This window comes from Melospiza melodia, chromosome Z, assembly GCF_035770615.1.
Source record: "Melospiza melodia melodia isolate bMelMel2 chromosome Z, bMelMel2.pri, whole genome shotgun sequence".
NCBI classification, from domain to species: Eukaryota; Metazoa; Chordata; class Aves; order Passeriformes; family Passerellidae; genus Melospiza; species Melospiza melodia.
In genome coordinates this window covers 51,015,887-51,030,858 of record NC_086226.1, presented here as the reverse complement: position 1 = coordinate 51,030,858, position 14,972 = coordinate 51,015,887, and the positions used below count along the sequence as shown (strand labels likewise).

General features: G+C 39.5%; 1 protein-coding gene and 1 non-coding gene across 3 annotated transcripts in view; both read left to right on the top strand.

Annotated features, from left to right (window-relative positions):
- Positions 1 to 407: 407 nt before the first annotated feature.
- Positions 408 to 14,972, top strand: part of HAUS6 (HAUS augmin like complex subunit 6) — a 21,379-nt gene continuing 6,814 nt past the window's right edge. For both annotated transcript variants that reach the window (XM_063181279.1, XM_063181280.1), the window contains exons 1-14: positions 408 to 555; positions 1,629 to 1,724; positions 2,505 to 2,559; positions 3,531 to 3,657; positions 4,217 to 4,364; positions 7,547 to 7,612; positions 7,740 to 7,791; positions 7,987 to 8,160; positions 8,783 to 8,964; positions 9,548 to 9,677; positions 10,263 to 10,332; positions 12,105 to 12,195; positions 13,469 to 13,529; positions 14,191 to 14,370. In XM_063181279.1, the coding sequence (XP_063037349.1) occupies positions 422 to 555; positions 1,629 to 1,724; positions 2,505 to 2,559; positions 3,531 to 3,657; positions 4,217 to 4,364; positions 7,547 to 7,612; positions 7,740 to 7,791; positions 7,987 to 8,160; positions 8,783 to 8,964; positions 9,548 to 9,677; positions 10,263 to 10,332; positions 12,105 to 12,195; positions 13,469 to 13,529; positions 14,191 to 14,370 (1,566 nt within the window). In that variant the 5' untranslated portion in view covers positions 408 to 421. The remainder of the gene's footprint in view (positions 556 to 1,628; positions 1,725 to 2,504; positions 2,560 to 3,530; positions 3,658 to 4,216; positions 4,365 to 7,546; positions 7,613 to 7,739; positions 7,792 to 7,986; positions 8,161 to 8,782; positions 8,965 to 9,547; positions 9,678 to 10,262; positions 10,333 to 12,104; positions 12,196 to 13,468; positions 13,530 to 14,190; positions 14,371 to 14,972) is intronic.
- Positions 13,247 to 13,377, top strand: LOC134432642 (small Cajal body-specific RNA 8). The gene has a single exon (XR_010031383.1). It is a non-coding gene; the product is annotated as a small Cajal body-specific RNA 8 (non-coding RNA).

The window sequence follows — 14,972 nt, the reverse complement described above, 5'->3', positions numbered from 1 at the left end:
AATGCCTTGGAATAAAAGTTTGAACCGCACAGCACGCTTGTCGGTGCGAGTTTTTCTTGTTAGGGTTAGGGGTTATTTTTTGTTGCTTTTTTGTGGGTTTTTTATTATTATTATTTTGGTTTTATTGGTTTTTTGTTTTGTTTTGGTTTTGGGAGGTTTTGTTTGGGTTTTTGGTTTGTTTCATTTTGGTTTGGGGGTTTTTGTTTGTTTTGGTTTGGTGGGTTTTTTTTCCCCCCCGCGTAAATTCTGCAATCCGATTACAAAAAACGAAGGGCCCTCTGGAGGGATACCGGCACCCGGACTACACCTCCCATGAGGCAGCGCGTCCGGCTCGCCTCGTCTTCGGACGCCGGTGGCGGACGGGAGGTCTCGCGAGGGTATGGGCGGCCCGCGCGCGGGAGGTTTTGGCGGGCTCGGCAAGATGGCGGCGCCTTGTACCCTCTCGTCGCCGGGAGCTGCAGTGGAGGACGCTGAGTGGGAGAGCAGTCACCTCTGGATATGTTTGCTGGCCTTGGGCTTCGACCCGAAACGGCACCCGGGCGTACAACTAGGGAGGTTAGTGCTAGGGAGAGCCGGGGGAGGGCGGAGGCGGGGGGTCCGAGCGGGGCCCGGGTGTCGCTCGGGGGCGCGAGGCGGGAGCGTCTCGCCATGGCCGCCGAGGGGCCCTGTGCCCCCGGCGACAGAGAGCGCCCGGGAAATGCCCGGAGTGCAGCCGCAGTCCACGTTATCTCAGAGCTTCTGAAGAAATGAAACCCAGGAATGGTGAGAACTCCTGCTCCCCCTCACAGTCATGTGGGGAAGGCGAGGTGAGGGGCTTTTTAGCGCGTGTTTTGAAAACTTGCCTTGGAAGGTAACACTCTTGCCGGAATTGTTTCCTAGCGCCGTGACCGTTAGGGGGCTGGACCGGACCTTAAAACATCGCGCAGATCCACCCTCTGCCATGGGCCGGTCTGCTCAAGGCCTTACCCCAGCCTTAAACACTGCCAGCGTTGGGGCATTTGCAACCTCCCTGGGCAACCTGTTCCAGTGTCTCACTAGTGTCACAGTAAAGATTTTTTTCCCAAATACCTAACCTAAATTTTCCCTCTTTCAACTTGTACCCATTACTCCTTGTTCTATCACCACAATTCCTGACGAAGAGTCCTTCTCCAGCCTCCCCGTAGGCCCCCTTTAGATACTGTAAGGTTGCTATAAGGTCTCCATGTAACCTCCTCTTTTCCTCAACAGCCCCAGCTCCCCAGCTCTCTCTGCCTTCGTAGGGGAGGTTTTCCAGTCTGCTTTTCAACTTTGTGCCCCTCCTCTAGACTTGATCCAACAGTTCCGTGTCCTTGTTAAGTTGGGGGCGCCAGAGCTGAATGCAGCACTCCTGGTGGGGGGAGGGTGGGGGGTCTCACACGAGCAGGACAGAGGGGCAGAACCTTCGACCTGTTGGCCGCGCTGTTTTCGCAGCCCTGGATTTCACCCGTGTTAAATAGGATGAAAGGTATGTACTTTTACATAGGAAATAGAACATTCAATTAAATATTCAGTAACATAACACTGTTTTGTAGTCTTTAGCAGACAATAAAAGTGCTTTGTTAATTTGTCACCATAGCTACTTCTGATGTGGGTGTTTATTTTTGTATTAGGGATATGTTTGCTACACCGAATGGCGAAGCGTTTTCTATCATTGCCTACTTCTTGTTTGCTAAGCTGGATAAGCACCGTGCAGGAAAAACTTTGAAGTAAGTATTTGGCTTCTTAGGTTACTGCTGTGCCCTTCATTAAGAGTATGTTTTATAGAGTTGCTGGAGGGGAAGGAGTTGATTTCTTGGGGAATACTGTGGAAGAAGAGCATACAGACAGAGAATTTGTTTCGTATTGATCACAGTTTACTCAATTTTGATCAGTCTGAAACCTTGCCTTAATTAGTTGTTTCTGTTACTTGGCAACTTTGATACAAATTTTAACAGCTGACAACTAATCTACGGGTCTTGTTCTTTCTGACCAAACGGAAAATAATATTTGTCATTTATGGATTGTTTCCAGGACCTTCAACATGGCAAGAACCCTGTGTACTTTAATAGTTTTTTTGTATGACAGAGCTGTATCAGTTATGCATTTGAATGTGTAAGCTGAAACAGCTCTGTCATACAAAAAAAACTGTCTCCATGCATTGCAGGAGGAAGACCAGTGATATGACAATGGTCAGGGTTCTGCCCTCTTTAATTTTTTTTCCTCTTCTTCCTCTGTCCCAAGTTAGAAAGAGCTGCAGACAAACCTTTCTCTGAAATAATCTGTAATTAACTTGGGAAAAGAAAACATTGTAATTTGACAAACCTTGATCTGTTCTTGGTCTGGGGTGTCTGCCCCTCATTTTCTGGCTCAGCATCAATACGAAATCTGTGTCTTACTCTTGATTTTACAGTGGTTAATTAGGAATCTGAATATTTAAATGTGTTTTGACATGGCTTTTTTTTTTCTTTTTTTCCCCCTCTTCCTTTTTAAATGAAAAATCAATCAAGTCTGTCAAGTCCTAGATTTAGGAAGCACTGCTGTCAGTGGCTAAGAGAAATTTCAGTGAGTATTATGAAAAGTGGAAGTTGATGCTCTACTGGTTTCTGTGACCTTATTTTGTTTCTGAGGGAACTGTTTTATATCAGAGTTTCAAATAAGAAATGTTTTATCAAAGAATTCAGTTTTGCTTTGTATATTCTTTCATGTAGTTTATCTTGGACTTCCTTGAAGAAAAGATGTTGGCATTGGGGAATTTAGAAGAGAGAGACCTAGTTGTGTCCTAAAACTGCTGTGGCTTGCTTTTGGGTAACAGTATTTGATTAAATGGAAATCTAGAGAGTCTCTTAACCCTGGGTGGGAATAACTTCCTTCAGCTTGAGGGTTTGTTTGTTTAAGTTGCCTGGGAAGGTGTTTCTTATTGTGAAAGCTGACTCGGATGAAAAACTTAATTAAGAGCATTTTCTTGTATATGGGAAAGGGGCTACAATGTAAGGCAAGCTTTTTAAAAACAAAACAAAAACGCTTCAAGTATTGGTGGTTATTGTGTTGCTTTCTTATGCTGGCTTTGTTTTAATGATTGTTCTAAAAATCTTGTTTTGTGTTCCTCAACACTTTAATATTTTAGTAATAGTGGGTAAGGTGGAAACCAATGCTACAATATCTTTAAATATGATTAAAGTACACTAATTCATGCCTTCAGTAGAATACATGAAAGAAAACTTGAATGTGTTTTCAAAGATAGATGTTAACTGTTAGGAATGAGGAGGGCACCAATTTTTAACATTTATCCAACAGTGATAATAGTCTTTGCATTGAAACCATCTTTTGTACATCGAGTGTTGTCAACATGGGAAAAAGCTATATACTCTTCTGCTGCCTACAGTAGGTGTTAACAGGGGTGGGCAAAGTCATTTAGCTTTGCATCAGGCTTGCTATTGGGTAATCTGCAGCATTTTGGTGTGTAGACCAATTGCTGTTGTTTATGCTTTACTTCTCAGATTAGTTTTGCATTTAAAATTTTTGTACTTTTGTAGATGGAAGGAAGTGTCCCACAAATTACATCTTCCACACTGATTTCTCCTGGTGGTGCTAAAGTTGTTCGTGTGTTGTACCGTTTTGCAAGATACGTAATGATTGAGAACGTGAAAAAGCTCTCTGTAGGTAAGCTGTGTGGGACAATAAAAATGCTTCATATGTTGTGTTTGTAAATGTATCAAGTCTTTAATGTGTGACAGGAGCTTTAAGAAGTTCTTAGTTGGATGCTCAGGTCAGAGTCTTTCTGTGCATTTGCACAGAGCTACTGCTGATAGAACAATGCAGATGGTTTTACTCTCTATTGCTTTATGGGTCTTGTTCCAAGGTTCACCTGTGCAATGCTCTGCACCATTACCCACACAAGCAATGGTTTGGTTCAAAAGTATTGGATGATTACGCTATTTTCTTTTTTGGAACTTGAGGAATTCTGAAGGATCAGATCTGTCTGTTCCAGCATCTTGTGTTATTGTAACCTAAAGAATATAGAAAGGGAGTGAGAGTGAGGGGATGAAAGTGTATACAACAGAAAAAAAGGCAAAAGTGGCAGTACACTGCATGCTATGTTTAAGTCCAGGTAAAAATGAGCATCTTGATTTGTGATTCTTGCAGTTTGATCTAGGTAGATTAGGAAGAGGCCAATTTGCTAAAAGCAAGTAATGTGATCCAAACCGTGGCTTCTGTTTAGGCACTGGTATACCTTCTGCTGAAGCTGTAATGCAGAGACCTCGGAATATGTACATAGCAAAAGCAAGACACAGAGTTGCATACAATAAACTGCTGCAAATTCTTCAAAGGGAACATTTTATTTTTCAAGAATATAGGAGAAAAGCACAGTAAGTAATTAAAAATGGTGAGTCTTTTCATAACTTGTGTATGTGTTTTTAGAAGGATTTGAAAAGTCTGCATATGCTTTACATCACAGAAGTCATTCTGTTGAACTCCTCCCATGTTTTCCCCCTTTACTTTTTTTCATCAACAGTTCTACTGCTTGTAGATCTTTTATGAAGCATAGTAGTCTAAAGAAATGAACTGTTTAGGAGATTTTATTTGTTACTTGAGCATTAAAATGGTCAGGGAATTCTGCATGTATAGCAGTATGATTTCTTCTGAAGGGTAAAATACAACATTCTGAAGATGAAACATTTGGGTTTTTTTAATTGACTGCAAGATATATTTTATTTACTTAAGCCTTAATTATTTCACAAAAGTATACTATTCTTAGTTCTTGTTTATGGCAAACACTCCAAGCTTGAGAAATGTCATGAGCTGGAACGTTCCATGCAAGCATAGAGTTATGTATCATCAGAATTTACAGAATTGTGTGGGATAGTTTACATGACTGGAGCACTGTCATGGACAGTTGTGAGTTGTTTAGTAAATGGCAGAAAAGGGCGAGGGGTTGCACTGTAGGTAAAAGAGCAGTGTCAGTAGTAAATGTGCATGTAGTACATGTAGTACAGCTCCGTACAAGAGGACCGGTCATGTTTCATGCCTTTGGAGGAGGGTTTAGCCTCCAGGGAGACCTTGTGACGGGTTTCTGCTGACCTTGATTCTTACAGCGGACTTCAGCTTATCCTGGTATTTGCTGGGAAAGTGGCTCAGTGATACATTAGCAGTGTAAGAACGGGGGAGTACCTGGAAGATGACCTTGTGATGCAATCACTAATTGTGCTGAGTAGGAGCAGTACTCTCTTGAACTCACTGTGTGTAAATAAGAGAAACAACTTCTTTGGAGATGTTACAGGGCTTTTATGGTCACTGCAGCCAAGGCTGTAGAACTTGAAATGCAAAGGAATGTGAGGAAGACAAGAAAAAAACTGATGGCACTGGCCTTTTAATTTGAGCGTATTTCCACTGGCCTAGACAACTGTAGGAGGTATCTTGTGGAAAGCAGGAAAGCTCATGAGTGATAGGAGACTTTCTGAGATCCTTGCTGAAGCTCATGTGTGTTCCATCTTCTTAAGTCAAAAAACAAAGAGGTGCAACAAGGAACTAGCCTGATTAAGACAGTGTAGCAACATATGGAATATAGAAAAGGGAACTGACTCTTAACGACAAAAATACAGAAATATTTCTCAGGTGTGCAGTGATGTATCTAGGAAGGCCTAAGTTCAGCTAAAGTTCCAAGAGGCCTGCTAAGAGCTTGAATAAAGAATCCTTTAGTATGTTATTAGGAGGTGGAGGTGCATGGACAGTTTAGATCTGCTCCTGAACAAAATGGTAAGTTGCAAATCTCACAGGTTGGGATACCCAAGATGTACCTTGCCTTAGGCTGCATGGGTAAGATCAGTAACCCAGTTCTGTGCCAAGAAGCAGTGGGGAAAGAAGCAACACAACACTTTCATCCAACGGCACAGGGATACTTTTCTGACATTGTTTCAGAACATATCTGACATACTTGGAAAGACAGAAGGCTAGTTAAAGGGGTGAGCCCAAAGGGTGACAGTGCCTCAAAGTTCCTCATGTAACTGGTCTGTGAATGGAATTCCATGAGGCTGGTGCTGTGTCTTCTTAAGGAATATGGATGACAGGCTTGAATACAAACCCACCAAACTTGCAGATAGTGCCAAACTGTGAGGAAGGAAGATGCTGCAGTGGGGAAACATGTCACAGAGAGACCTTACTGGGTCTGGAGACTTGCACAACAAAAATTGTGTGGGGTCTAACAAAGACCAGTGTGGGGTCCTGCAGCTGAGAGAGACAATAGTCCCCAACAGCAGCACAGGTTTGTGGGTGATTAGCTGTGATGTAGCTCTGCTAAAAGGAATCAGAAGTGAGAGTAGTGTGTGGCCATAAGCTGAGCATGAGTCAGCAGTGTGTCCTGGAAACCAGGACTAGCAGCATGCCATGTTGTGTGGTAATGAATACTGGTCAGCAGATGGTGGGCAATTGTATTATGCATCACACATTTTTCTTCAGTTTTACTATTTTCTCTCTTTTTCCTTTACATCTGTGCTATAGTATTTTTATTTCAGTTATCTCAGCCCATGAATTTTACCATTTTTCAGATTCTTCCTATTCTTTTGGGGCTAGGGAGGTGGGAGGTGAGTGGACAGCTGTGTGGTACTTAGTTGCTGGCTGGAGGTGACAATTCTAATGCCACACGTGGAATACTATGTTCAGTTTTAAAAAATCAGCCCACTTGAATGTAGAGAATGAAAGATGGGAGAGATACTAGCAGAGGACTGCAGTGGGTTAGAGGGTTTTAGAGTGTGAAATGCATAAGGTGTAGAAACTTGGTTTGTTTAGCTTGAAAAAGGCAATGCTAGGGGTTTAATCAGAGTTTCAGTATCTAAAAGGTAGTTGTAGAGAATGTGGAGGTACACTTCACAAAGATGTGCCCTAACAGGACAAGGCAGCAGGTGTTTTGGGGAAAACTCCATGTGGAGATTAAAAAAATCTCTTGTGACAACAATTAAACGGAAAAAGTCTGCCCTCAGAAGTGAAATATTGGAAATATTCAAGACTTGGTTTGACAAGATCATGAGTAGCATAATTAGGGGCTCTGCTTTCAATGGAAGGCTCAAAAATACAATTTCCAGAGATCAAAGTCTCCTAAATGTCTCTGATTTCTGTAATGCTGTGTCTCCTGTGACCTTGTTTGGGAAGTATTACTACTGTTTGAGTGATACTCTTCAAAAATTAAACTCTTGATAGTTTTTTTTCATTCTTGACAGTGCATCTGAACTCCAAAGATCCTTTTGAATGCAGCATGATTTAGGCACCTAATTTATCTGAAAATCAGACTACTACATTTTTACATGCTTAAAATATCAATAAAAGCACTTTGACAAAAGAGCTTCTATGGTCCAGCTGCTTGTACTCCAGTATTCTGTTCTCTGGTCTTTTGAAAGTGAGGGATTTAGCTACTGTAGAATTGCTGAATATATTTGTAGTTCACATTGCTAATAGATACTTAGAGTAACTTACTTATTGCTGCTGGGATGAGAAACAATTGGTTAGTGACTGTAAGCAATTCTGATAAGCCTGTGCTAGCTGTTGAATTTTTTCCTAGGATTTTATTTAGAGCAATAAAGCGGACAGAGTCTGAATATGCAGTTGCGCAGAAGCAGTTTTGCAGGTAAGGAAGTACTTTTCCTTGTAACTAAGTTAGGATGTATGAAATAGATTAGATGCTCGGTTTTATGAAATATGAACTGTAATTTCACTGTAGTCTGCTTGAACTTTTGTTTTGCATGTGCATATAGGATGAAGCAAAATGACCAAAACGAAAATGACATAACTGAGAGAATTCAGAAGGTGAGCATTTTGTTCTTGCTGTGGCAGTGTGTTGAATTCTAACATTTCTGCAACACCTACTGTCAGATACTGTTATTTGCACTTGTCTGCCTGTGATTATGCTAGCCCTTTCATCTGCCTTCATGCTGTTTTGGTACTCTGTCATTGTAGGTATTACAACATTTTAACACAGCGTTTTTCTCCTTTCTTGTTAAGGTCCGCAGTATGTGGGCACTTATAGTGGAAATGGTTACATCTCTGAAAAAAGACAAGGAAGTTGTGGATTCGGTACTTGAAGACTATGTTGACCCATGTATTCTGGATGGAAGTGATGTTGTTTTGAGTGTTCCAGCATTGTTGACTTCCAGGGTTGAAAGTAACATATATAGAGTAAGTGGTTTTTGTCCTTCTGCTGAATTGCTAAACTGTTTTCATTTAGTCCCCAAGAATGCAGTTAATTACCTTAAAAAATTTAAAAAGTACTTCATGGATTATTAGAGGTAATCGCAGAAGGGTGCATGAAAAATGTATAATTCATATGCAGAGATTTTTTATTATAGTACTGTTTTGTATTTGTTATTTCTAACCCATTAACTACTTCAGCTGAGCAAATACATTGATAAGTATTGATAAGTACTATAATCTGCTTGATTATAGTACCTGACTTTTTTGTGGTTTAGACATTAAAATTATGTTGACTGTTTTAAGCAGTATTTCAACCAACTGGCTTTTGTTGCCATACTGTAGTATATGGTGTTGTTCAGTTACTGCATCAGTGCTGTTTGGGCTGTATCTTTTGGGGCAGTGGTCAAACAGTGCTCCAACTCATTGTTGGAGTTTTCTCGACTTGTATTGCTTTAACGTAGACTGTATTTTTTGAAAAATGAATCTATCGGGACCTGAATCGAAGTATAAAATATATACAGTGTCCTGGCTCTGCCTACAGAAGACAAAATTTCTGATATTGGTGGTGTTCACTAATTATTTTTTTAATTGCTTGTTCTACTTCAAGTTTTGTACAGGAAATTTATATGAAGAGGGAAATCTGAATTTCCTAACAGTTATTCAGTTATTAAATGAAGCCCTGATGACATTGAGAGATGAACGTTGTCCATGTAAATTAAAAGAACTTTACAGAATTGAGGATGTGGTTGCATCCTACAAGAATGCACTACGGGAGTTGAACACTGAAAGGTGATTGTTGAGAGATTTTCTCTAATTGCTTGTTCTTAAATGGTAGGATCATATCTACTGGAGTCTTTTCTAGAAAAATGTTACAGCAAAAACATGTTGGTTCAGTCTTATGCCTCTGGGAAAATTAGTGTTTGTTCTAATTATTTAGATGACTTTTTATTGAGATTCTTCTCTACTTAGTTTCAGCTTTTTGCCTTTGTTTCATTAATGTTTTGGTCTTTGTTCCTGGCGATCTCATTTGCTTGCTGATTTGATTTTTGCTTTTTTTTGTCTTGTTGCATTAATAAGTTCTGAGAGTTTTAAAACTTTCATCTGTAACTGGCTTAGAGAAATTTAAAGTGTTTATTGTATATATGTTTTAGTGTAGTTTTTCCAATTCTGCTGTAAGAAACATGAAGACTGCCTAGCAGCGGCTTTTTTGGTTGTGAATTTTAGTTCTTAGTGTTTGCATAAATGCATGAATAAATTGATACATATCAAAGGTTTGTCAGGATAAGGGAGAACACATAATACTCTCCCTCTTTATGTGGAATTGTTATCTCTGCCAACAGGTGTCTTCATTTTCTATGTTTATATATTACAGTCTAAGAAGAAAGCAAGAGCATTGTGAGCCAATGCATCAGTCTCTTCTCAGAAAAGAACAAATCTGGGAGTCAAAGTGGAAAATGATTCTTGGCCAGTGTCCTTTTAATTTAATCTTAAGAGATGATCTGGTAAGTAGTATTAATTTTAACTGATTTTGGGAAAGAGAAAAAGGTGAAGGTGAGAGAGGATGTAGGTCTAAACTAGTATGTTCTGTTACAACACTTCAGCTTTATAGATAAGGTAAGGGGACTCAGGTAGTGCAGTATACCCAATTCTGCTTTAAGAAGTAAGGAGAATACATGTTTCTTAAGGAGAATACATTTCTTAAAGAGAATACATTTGACTGTCGTACTGATGTATTCACTGGAGATGCTGAGATGGTAGGTCAGCATAAGAGTGAGCAGATTGCTTTTTGGTTTGTTTCTGTCTGTCCCCTTGTGGAAGCTGAGCATTTTGTATGTTCAGGCTGAATATTTGCTGATTTCTGTTATCCCCTTTTAAAGTGATGTATTTGATGAAGGAACAATAATTTTCATTTTGATGCTCACACTGACAGAGATTGTACCCTTATGTAGCTACCCAGCAGAGAGAGGAGAAGTTGAGTCTGACAGCTGGTTAGCAGGAAAATTGTTTTAAATAACTCTCTGTTAAATGCTGTTGATAAACTGACTTTTTCTGCCTGCTTGTGTAACTTTTTCTTTTCCTTTTGAAAGCAACCAGCTTCATCACTTCAATCTTTTAGTTCTTCAGACAAAGATGGTGTCCTTAATCAGTCATTTTCAGGTGGGTGAACAGGAGAAGCTTCTTTTCCTTCTTTCCCACCACCACAGTTGTTAAAAGTTATGTGGAATCAAAAAGGCTCTGTTCTTGCATTTGCAGATGATCTTTGGTAGTCTGTGGTAATTGGTTCTGAATGATTCTTTGCCAAAATTGCCTTGCATATTTCAACTTCGTAGTGTCTTGGAGATTCTCTGAAGTTTGGCAAAAATCCACTGCTGAGTTGTTTGATATTTTGTTGTTCTTGCGCAAAGGATGTTGAGACAGGTGCCTGTGTTAATAAAGGTTAAAGGTTTGTTTATTCATTGATTCTAGAGAATACATTCGGTCTAACAGTAAAGGTTATTTTAGGTTGGCGGAGTAATAGAGAAAGAAGGTGAAACTTTCCCGTTGACTATCTAAGAAAAGAAATCGAAGGTGTCCTCCCACATAACTATCTTTCCCTGGTACACTGAAATAATTTATTCCTTAGTAACTGTTCCATTTGGTCAGGATCTCACTTGATTTGTGTTAGTTGCATTCAGTTATTTGGTTAATAGTGTTGATCAGAGCTCACTTTGATCAGACATGGTTGTTGCACATGCTAATTGACTGATGATATTTTACTGTGTGACCTCATTTTACTTATTGACCAAGTCTTGACTGTCACTAGTACGGAGTTATAAGTTTAAAGCTACAAAGCAAGGAGGAAGACTGCTTGAATGATGTCATTTAGAATTCCTTTTAGGAAAATGGCATAACAGAGGTGTATTGGAATTGCAAGATTCAAAAAATTGGTGGGAAGATCCTTTTGGCTACAAAGGTGAAAGTACTGCTCCAGCCATCTGAGTCTATGTGGGGGTAAGGCTAGACGCTGCAGAGGAAAAGCTACAGAATTGGATTTGGAACATAGTTTGCCTTAAAAATTTAAAGATTGAAGCACTGTACTATGATGCTATGAGCTGGTAGAATCAGAAAGCTTGAGACAGATTGTGACATTCTCTCTGTGGTTGAGATTCATTTTCTGATAATACAGCCATTAAGAAAACTTCTGTCTGTTAATAGGGTCAAGCCCAAAAGCAGAATAATGACCTCACCTAACTACTAGAAGTGAGCTTGGATTTTTGATGTGTTGAGTTAAATGTGATGGAAAATGCCATTTTCCCCTGCAAAAGCTGAAATTTAGTATTAGTAGAGAACTACTGAGGTAAAACTTTGGCTGTGTATTCAAGGATGTGTCAGAGTTAGTACATTGTTCTGGACAGGCCATGACTGAGGTATGTGCATCTCCAGTAATGTTCAAAACATTTACTTATGCAAAGCTTCACCTTGCTTGGACTGAGGCAGCAAGAGGAATGAGTATATCCACAAAGATATTTATTGATTAATGCAGTTGGAGTAAAGGTGGGTGGAATTGTGCTTTGTGGAATTGATGTACTGTACAATTGGGGTCTATGTGGAGAGAAGGGGATAATGGTGATGTGGCTGGGACTGTAGTTTGGAGGAAGGTAAAAGGTCTGATTGCTATGTGCAGGGCAGCAGATAGAATCATGTTCTTGAACATGTGTTCGGGAACAACAGAAAGACGTGCTGGCTCCTAGGGGCATCTGTTGCTACAGGTACTGCGTGAGCAAAAGGATTGATAATACTGTCCTGCTTATGTATTAATTTATTTTTCTTGAAGTGTAAAATCCATCGTGTGTGTTGTCTACAGAAGTAGTGTGTGTGAGTTGTGCCACATGGGAAGCCTAAGTGAAGAAACTGGAAGCAATACTGAAACTTTTGGGTTGCTTTTCTAGATAATTATGACTATGATCATGAAGAAAGCCATGAGGAAAGTGATGGGTGTTTGGAAACCATGACCGATGCAATATTAGTACCCTCAAGAAGGTATGCTAATAAGAATTTGATAAAAAAGCAGTAGAAGAATTAGATGTTTACTTATTGGACCTGAATACTTTGCATCGCTTGAGTCTTAGTAGAATATTTTAGTAGCCCACTCCTTCCATCACAACTACTTGCTTTAGCAAGGTAGTCCTAAAGTAACTGCGGCTTTCTCCAGCTAATGACAGATTGATCAACTGATTGCTGCTGAGTAGGAGGAGTAGCAGTCAAATTGCAAGATTTTTTTCTTGCTTTCTATGTTCGAAGATTCAAGAGACAGATGGAGAGAACAGAAGCTTCCGTTTCTCAGGCTAAACCTACTCTACAAGGCTTTTTTCATTACTTTTCTTGAGACTTACAGTCACATTGTTCTGTAGCTACTCTTCCCACAGTACCAGCAAAGGGTTAAACACAGAACAATGTTATCCTAGAAGGTTTTTTCCCTTTTGTAATTTGCTTAGTCCAGGAATATTTCATGACCTTTTGAATAATGCTGTCTTTCATAATATGAGTCCCACAAATGTTTGAACACTACCTGCTAAGGGACTAAGGGAGTTAGCAAAGGAAGGCTGTAAAGCTATCCATTCTTAGACATCAATAGATGTAGTTGCATATAAGTCTCATAGGCTCTCAAAGTAGTTAACAATTAAATCCTGGGTTTCTTTCAGTGACTTCATACAGTATGGAGGCATGTCTGCTTCTGAGGCTACAGACAAATAACATCAAAAACATTTTAAGATATGCTTTCCTTAGCAAGTGGGAACTGTGCAGTTTTGAGAGCTATGCCATTGGCATGAAACTTACTAGAAGTGATAAAGCTGAAGTTTTTGGTAGCCAGGTGATTGTTAAATATCAAGTTTACATAGGAACAGACTTGTGGATGCCAGAAATGGTTCAGACAAAGACTACATAGGAAAAAGAATGTTGTCAAGTGTGCAGAAGATTTTCCAGTTGTCTTTTATAGTAGAATGCAGAAGACTTGTTTACGAGTGTATTGAGAAAGCCCTTTTTTTTTGTGTGTGCTAATCAATAGCAGAGTTTATTAATTTACTGGTTTTGGGAGGCTGATACACAACTAGGGCTAAAGCTGCTCTAATTGTCACACTGTTCTCCCTATAGTAAAACTGCTTTCTGATGACCGGGACGAATTGAGGGAAATCGTAACGGACAGATACGGAGCACACAGTGTATAACAGCCTTCTAAGATTTGCATTCTAGTTGTTTAATTTGTCTCTAAAATTGTTGGGTTTTTTTTTTTTTGTCTCTCTCCCCTCTTGAGGAGCTCATCGGTGCTGTCGTCGTCAGAGGCGTCTGAAAAGGAAGACCTGTTAATTAAAAATGTATATATCTTTGAAATAAGTTAAACTTATGGCATGTCCTTTTTATATTGGTTGAAATTTAGACTTCATGGAAAATGATTTGGGGCATGTTTTTTTGGGGCTTTGGTTTGTTTTGTGAGGGTTTTGGGGTGGTTTTTTGTTGTTTTTTGAGCAATATTTTTACACATTTGAGTTAGTCTGGCAAAATTGTAAAAGTTAACTCTTGGTGACTTCACTAACCTTTAGGAAAGAACAGCAGGAAGTAGGTGCCCTTATATCTGACTTCCTGTGTAACATGCAGTGTGTGACTGATTCCTTGTTTGCTGAAACAGTCTTTTGATGTGGGCAGTGGTCAGACTTTGTTTCTTTAAGCTATAAATGAAATTTAAGTGTGAAAATGTAGGGTAAAAGGAACCTGGATGTACAGTTGTTCACTGTAGTGTGATCAGAGTTGTTGCAAGTGAGTCATCTATGTTGTATGTAACACCTATCCTAGTCACTACTTAGGTCCTACTTTGAATACAGTTGTAAAAATATTTTGTATTTTGTTAGAATTCAAGACTGAAATATTTTTGTTGACTAAACACTGTGGGGCCATTGCAGTTCAGAAATTTTACAGTAGTTTATGCTAATACCCTTTCTTGATTTTAAAATGACTAATAATTCCTTTGTATTCCTGTAGAACTTGAATACTTGTGTGGGAAATGAAAAACCTGTGCCTCAAAAAAACTTAAAAAATGGAAAGGAAGAATTCCCTGCTTCAGAAATGGAGGAGAATGCAGGTGAAAATGTTACCCAGCCAAAGTCTCCTGCGAAAAAAGATTACCTTCTTGAGAAAGCCAGAGATGAACTGGCAGAAGAGGTTAGGATATAATTTTTGTTAGTTTTTAAGTAAATGATCACTAAGTTTGGAGAACAAATCACTAATTATAACAAAAAATGTCTCTTGTAATCCACATACATCGAAAGATGCCTTTTTCTGCTAGGTGGTTATCAGTCATGGAGTTTTAGAGTGGACTGATAAAGTACACACTGAAAGCATGGAGTTTGTGCAGATATCATACTTAAAAATCATGGTGAAGTGAATAGTATGTTCAGTAGAATCGTGGTATGATTACACTTAAGTCAGTGAAGTACACTGCATATATTCAGTAACAGAAAGAACTGTTGAATTCTTAAGATATGTGTTGCTATCTTGTTGTATTTCATATTTCTCGAGTCCCATACTGTTGTTATGACATTCTTAAAGTCCATAGGTTCTAGCTGGTTTTCTACCATGCAGTTCTTCTCTGCAGCACAGCTCCTCGTGGCTTCACAGGGGCTCCTCCAGGGCTCTCGAGCCACCCCTTTTATCCCAGTTGTCTTTACGAGCTACAGCTGCTGCCCAACTAAGGACTTCGCAGCTGCAGCTCATTTGGAGCAACTAGGACCCACTTATCCAATACATAGGACTCTCACTACAGA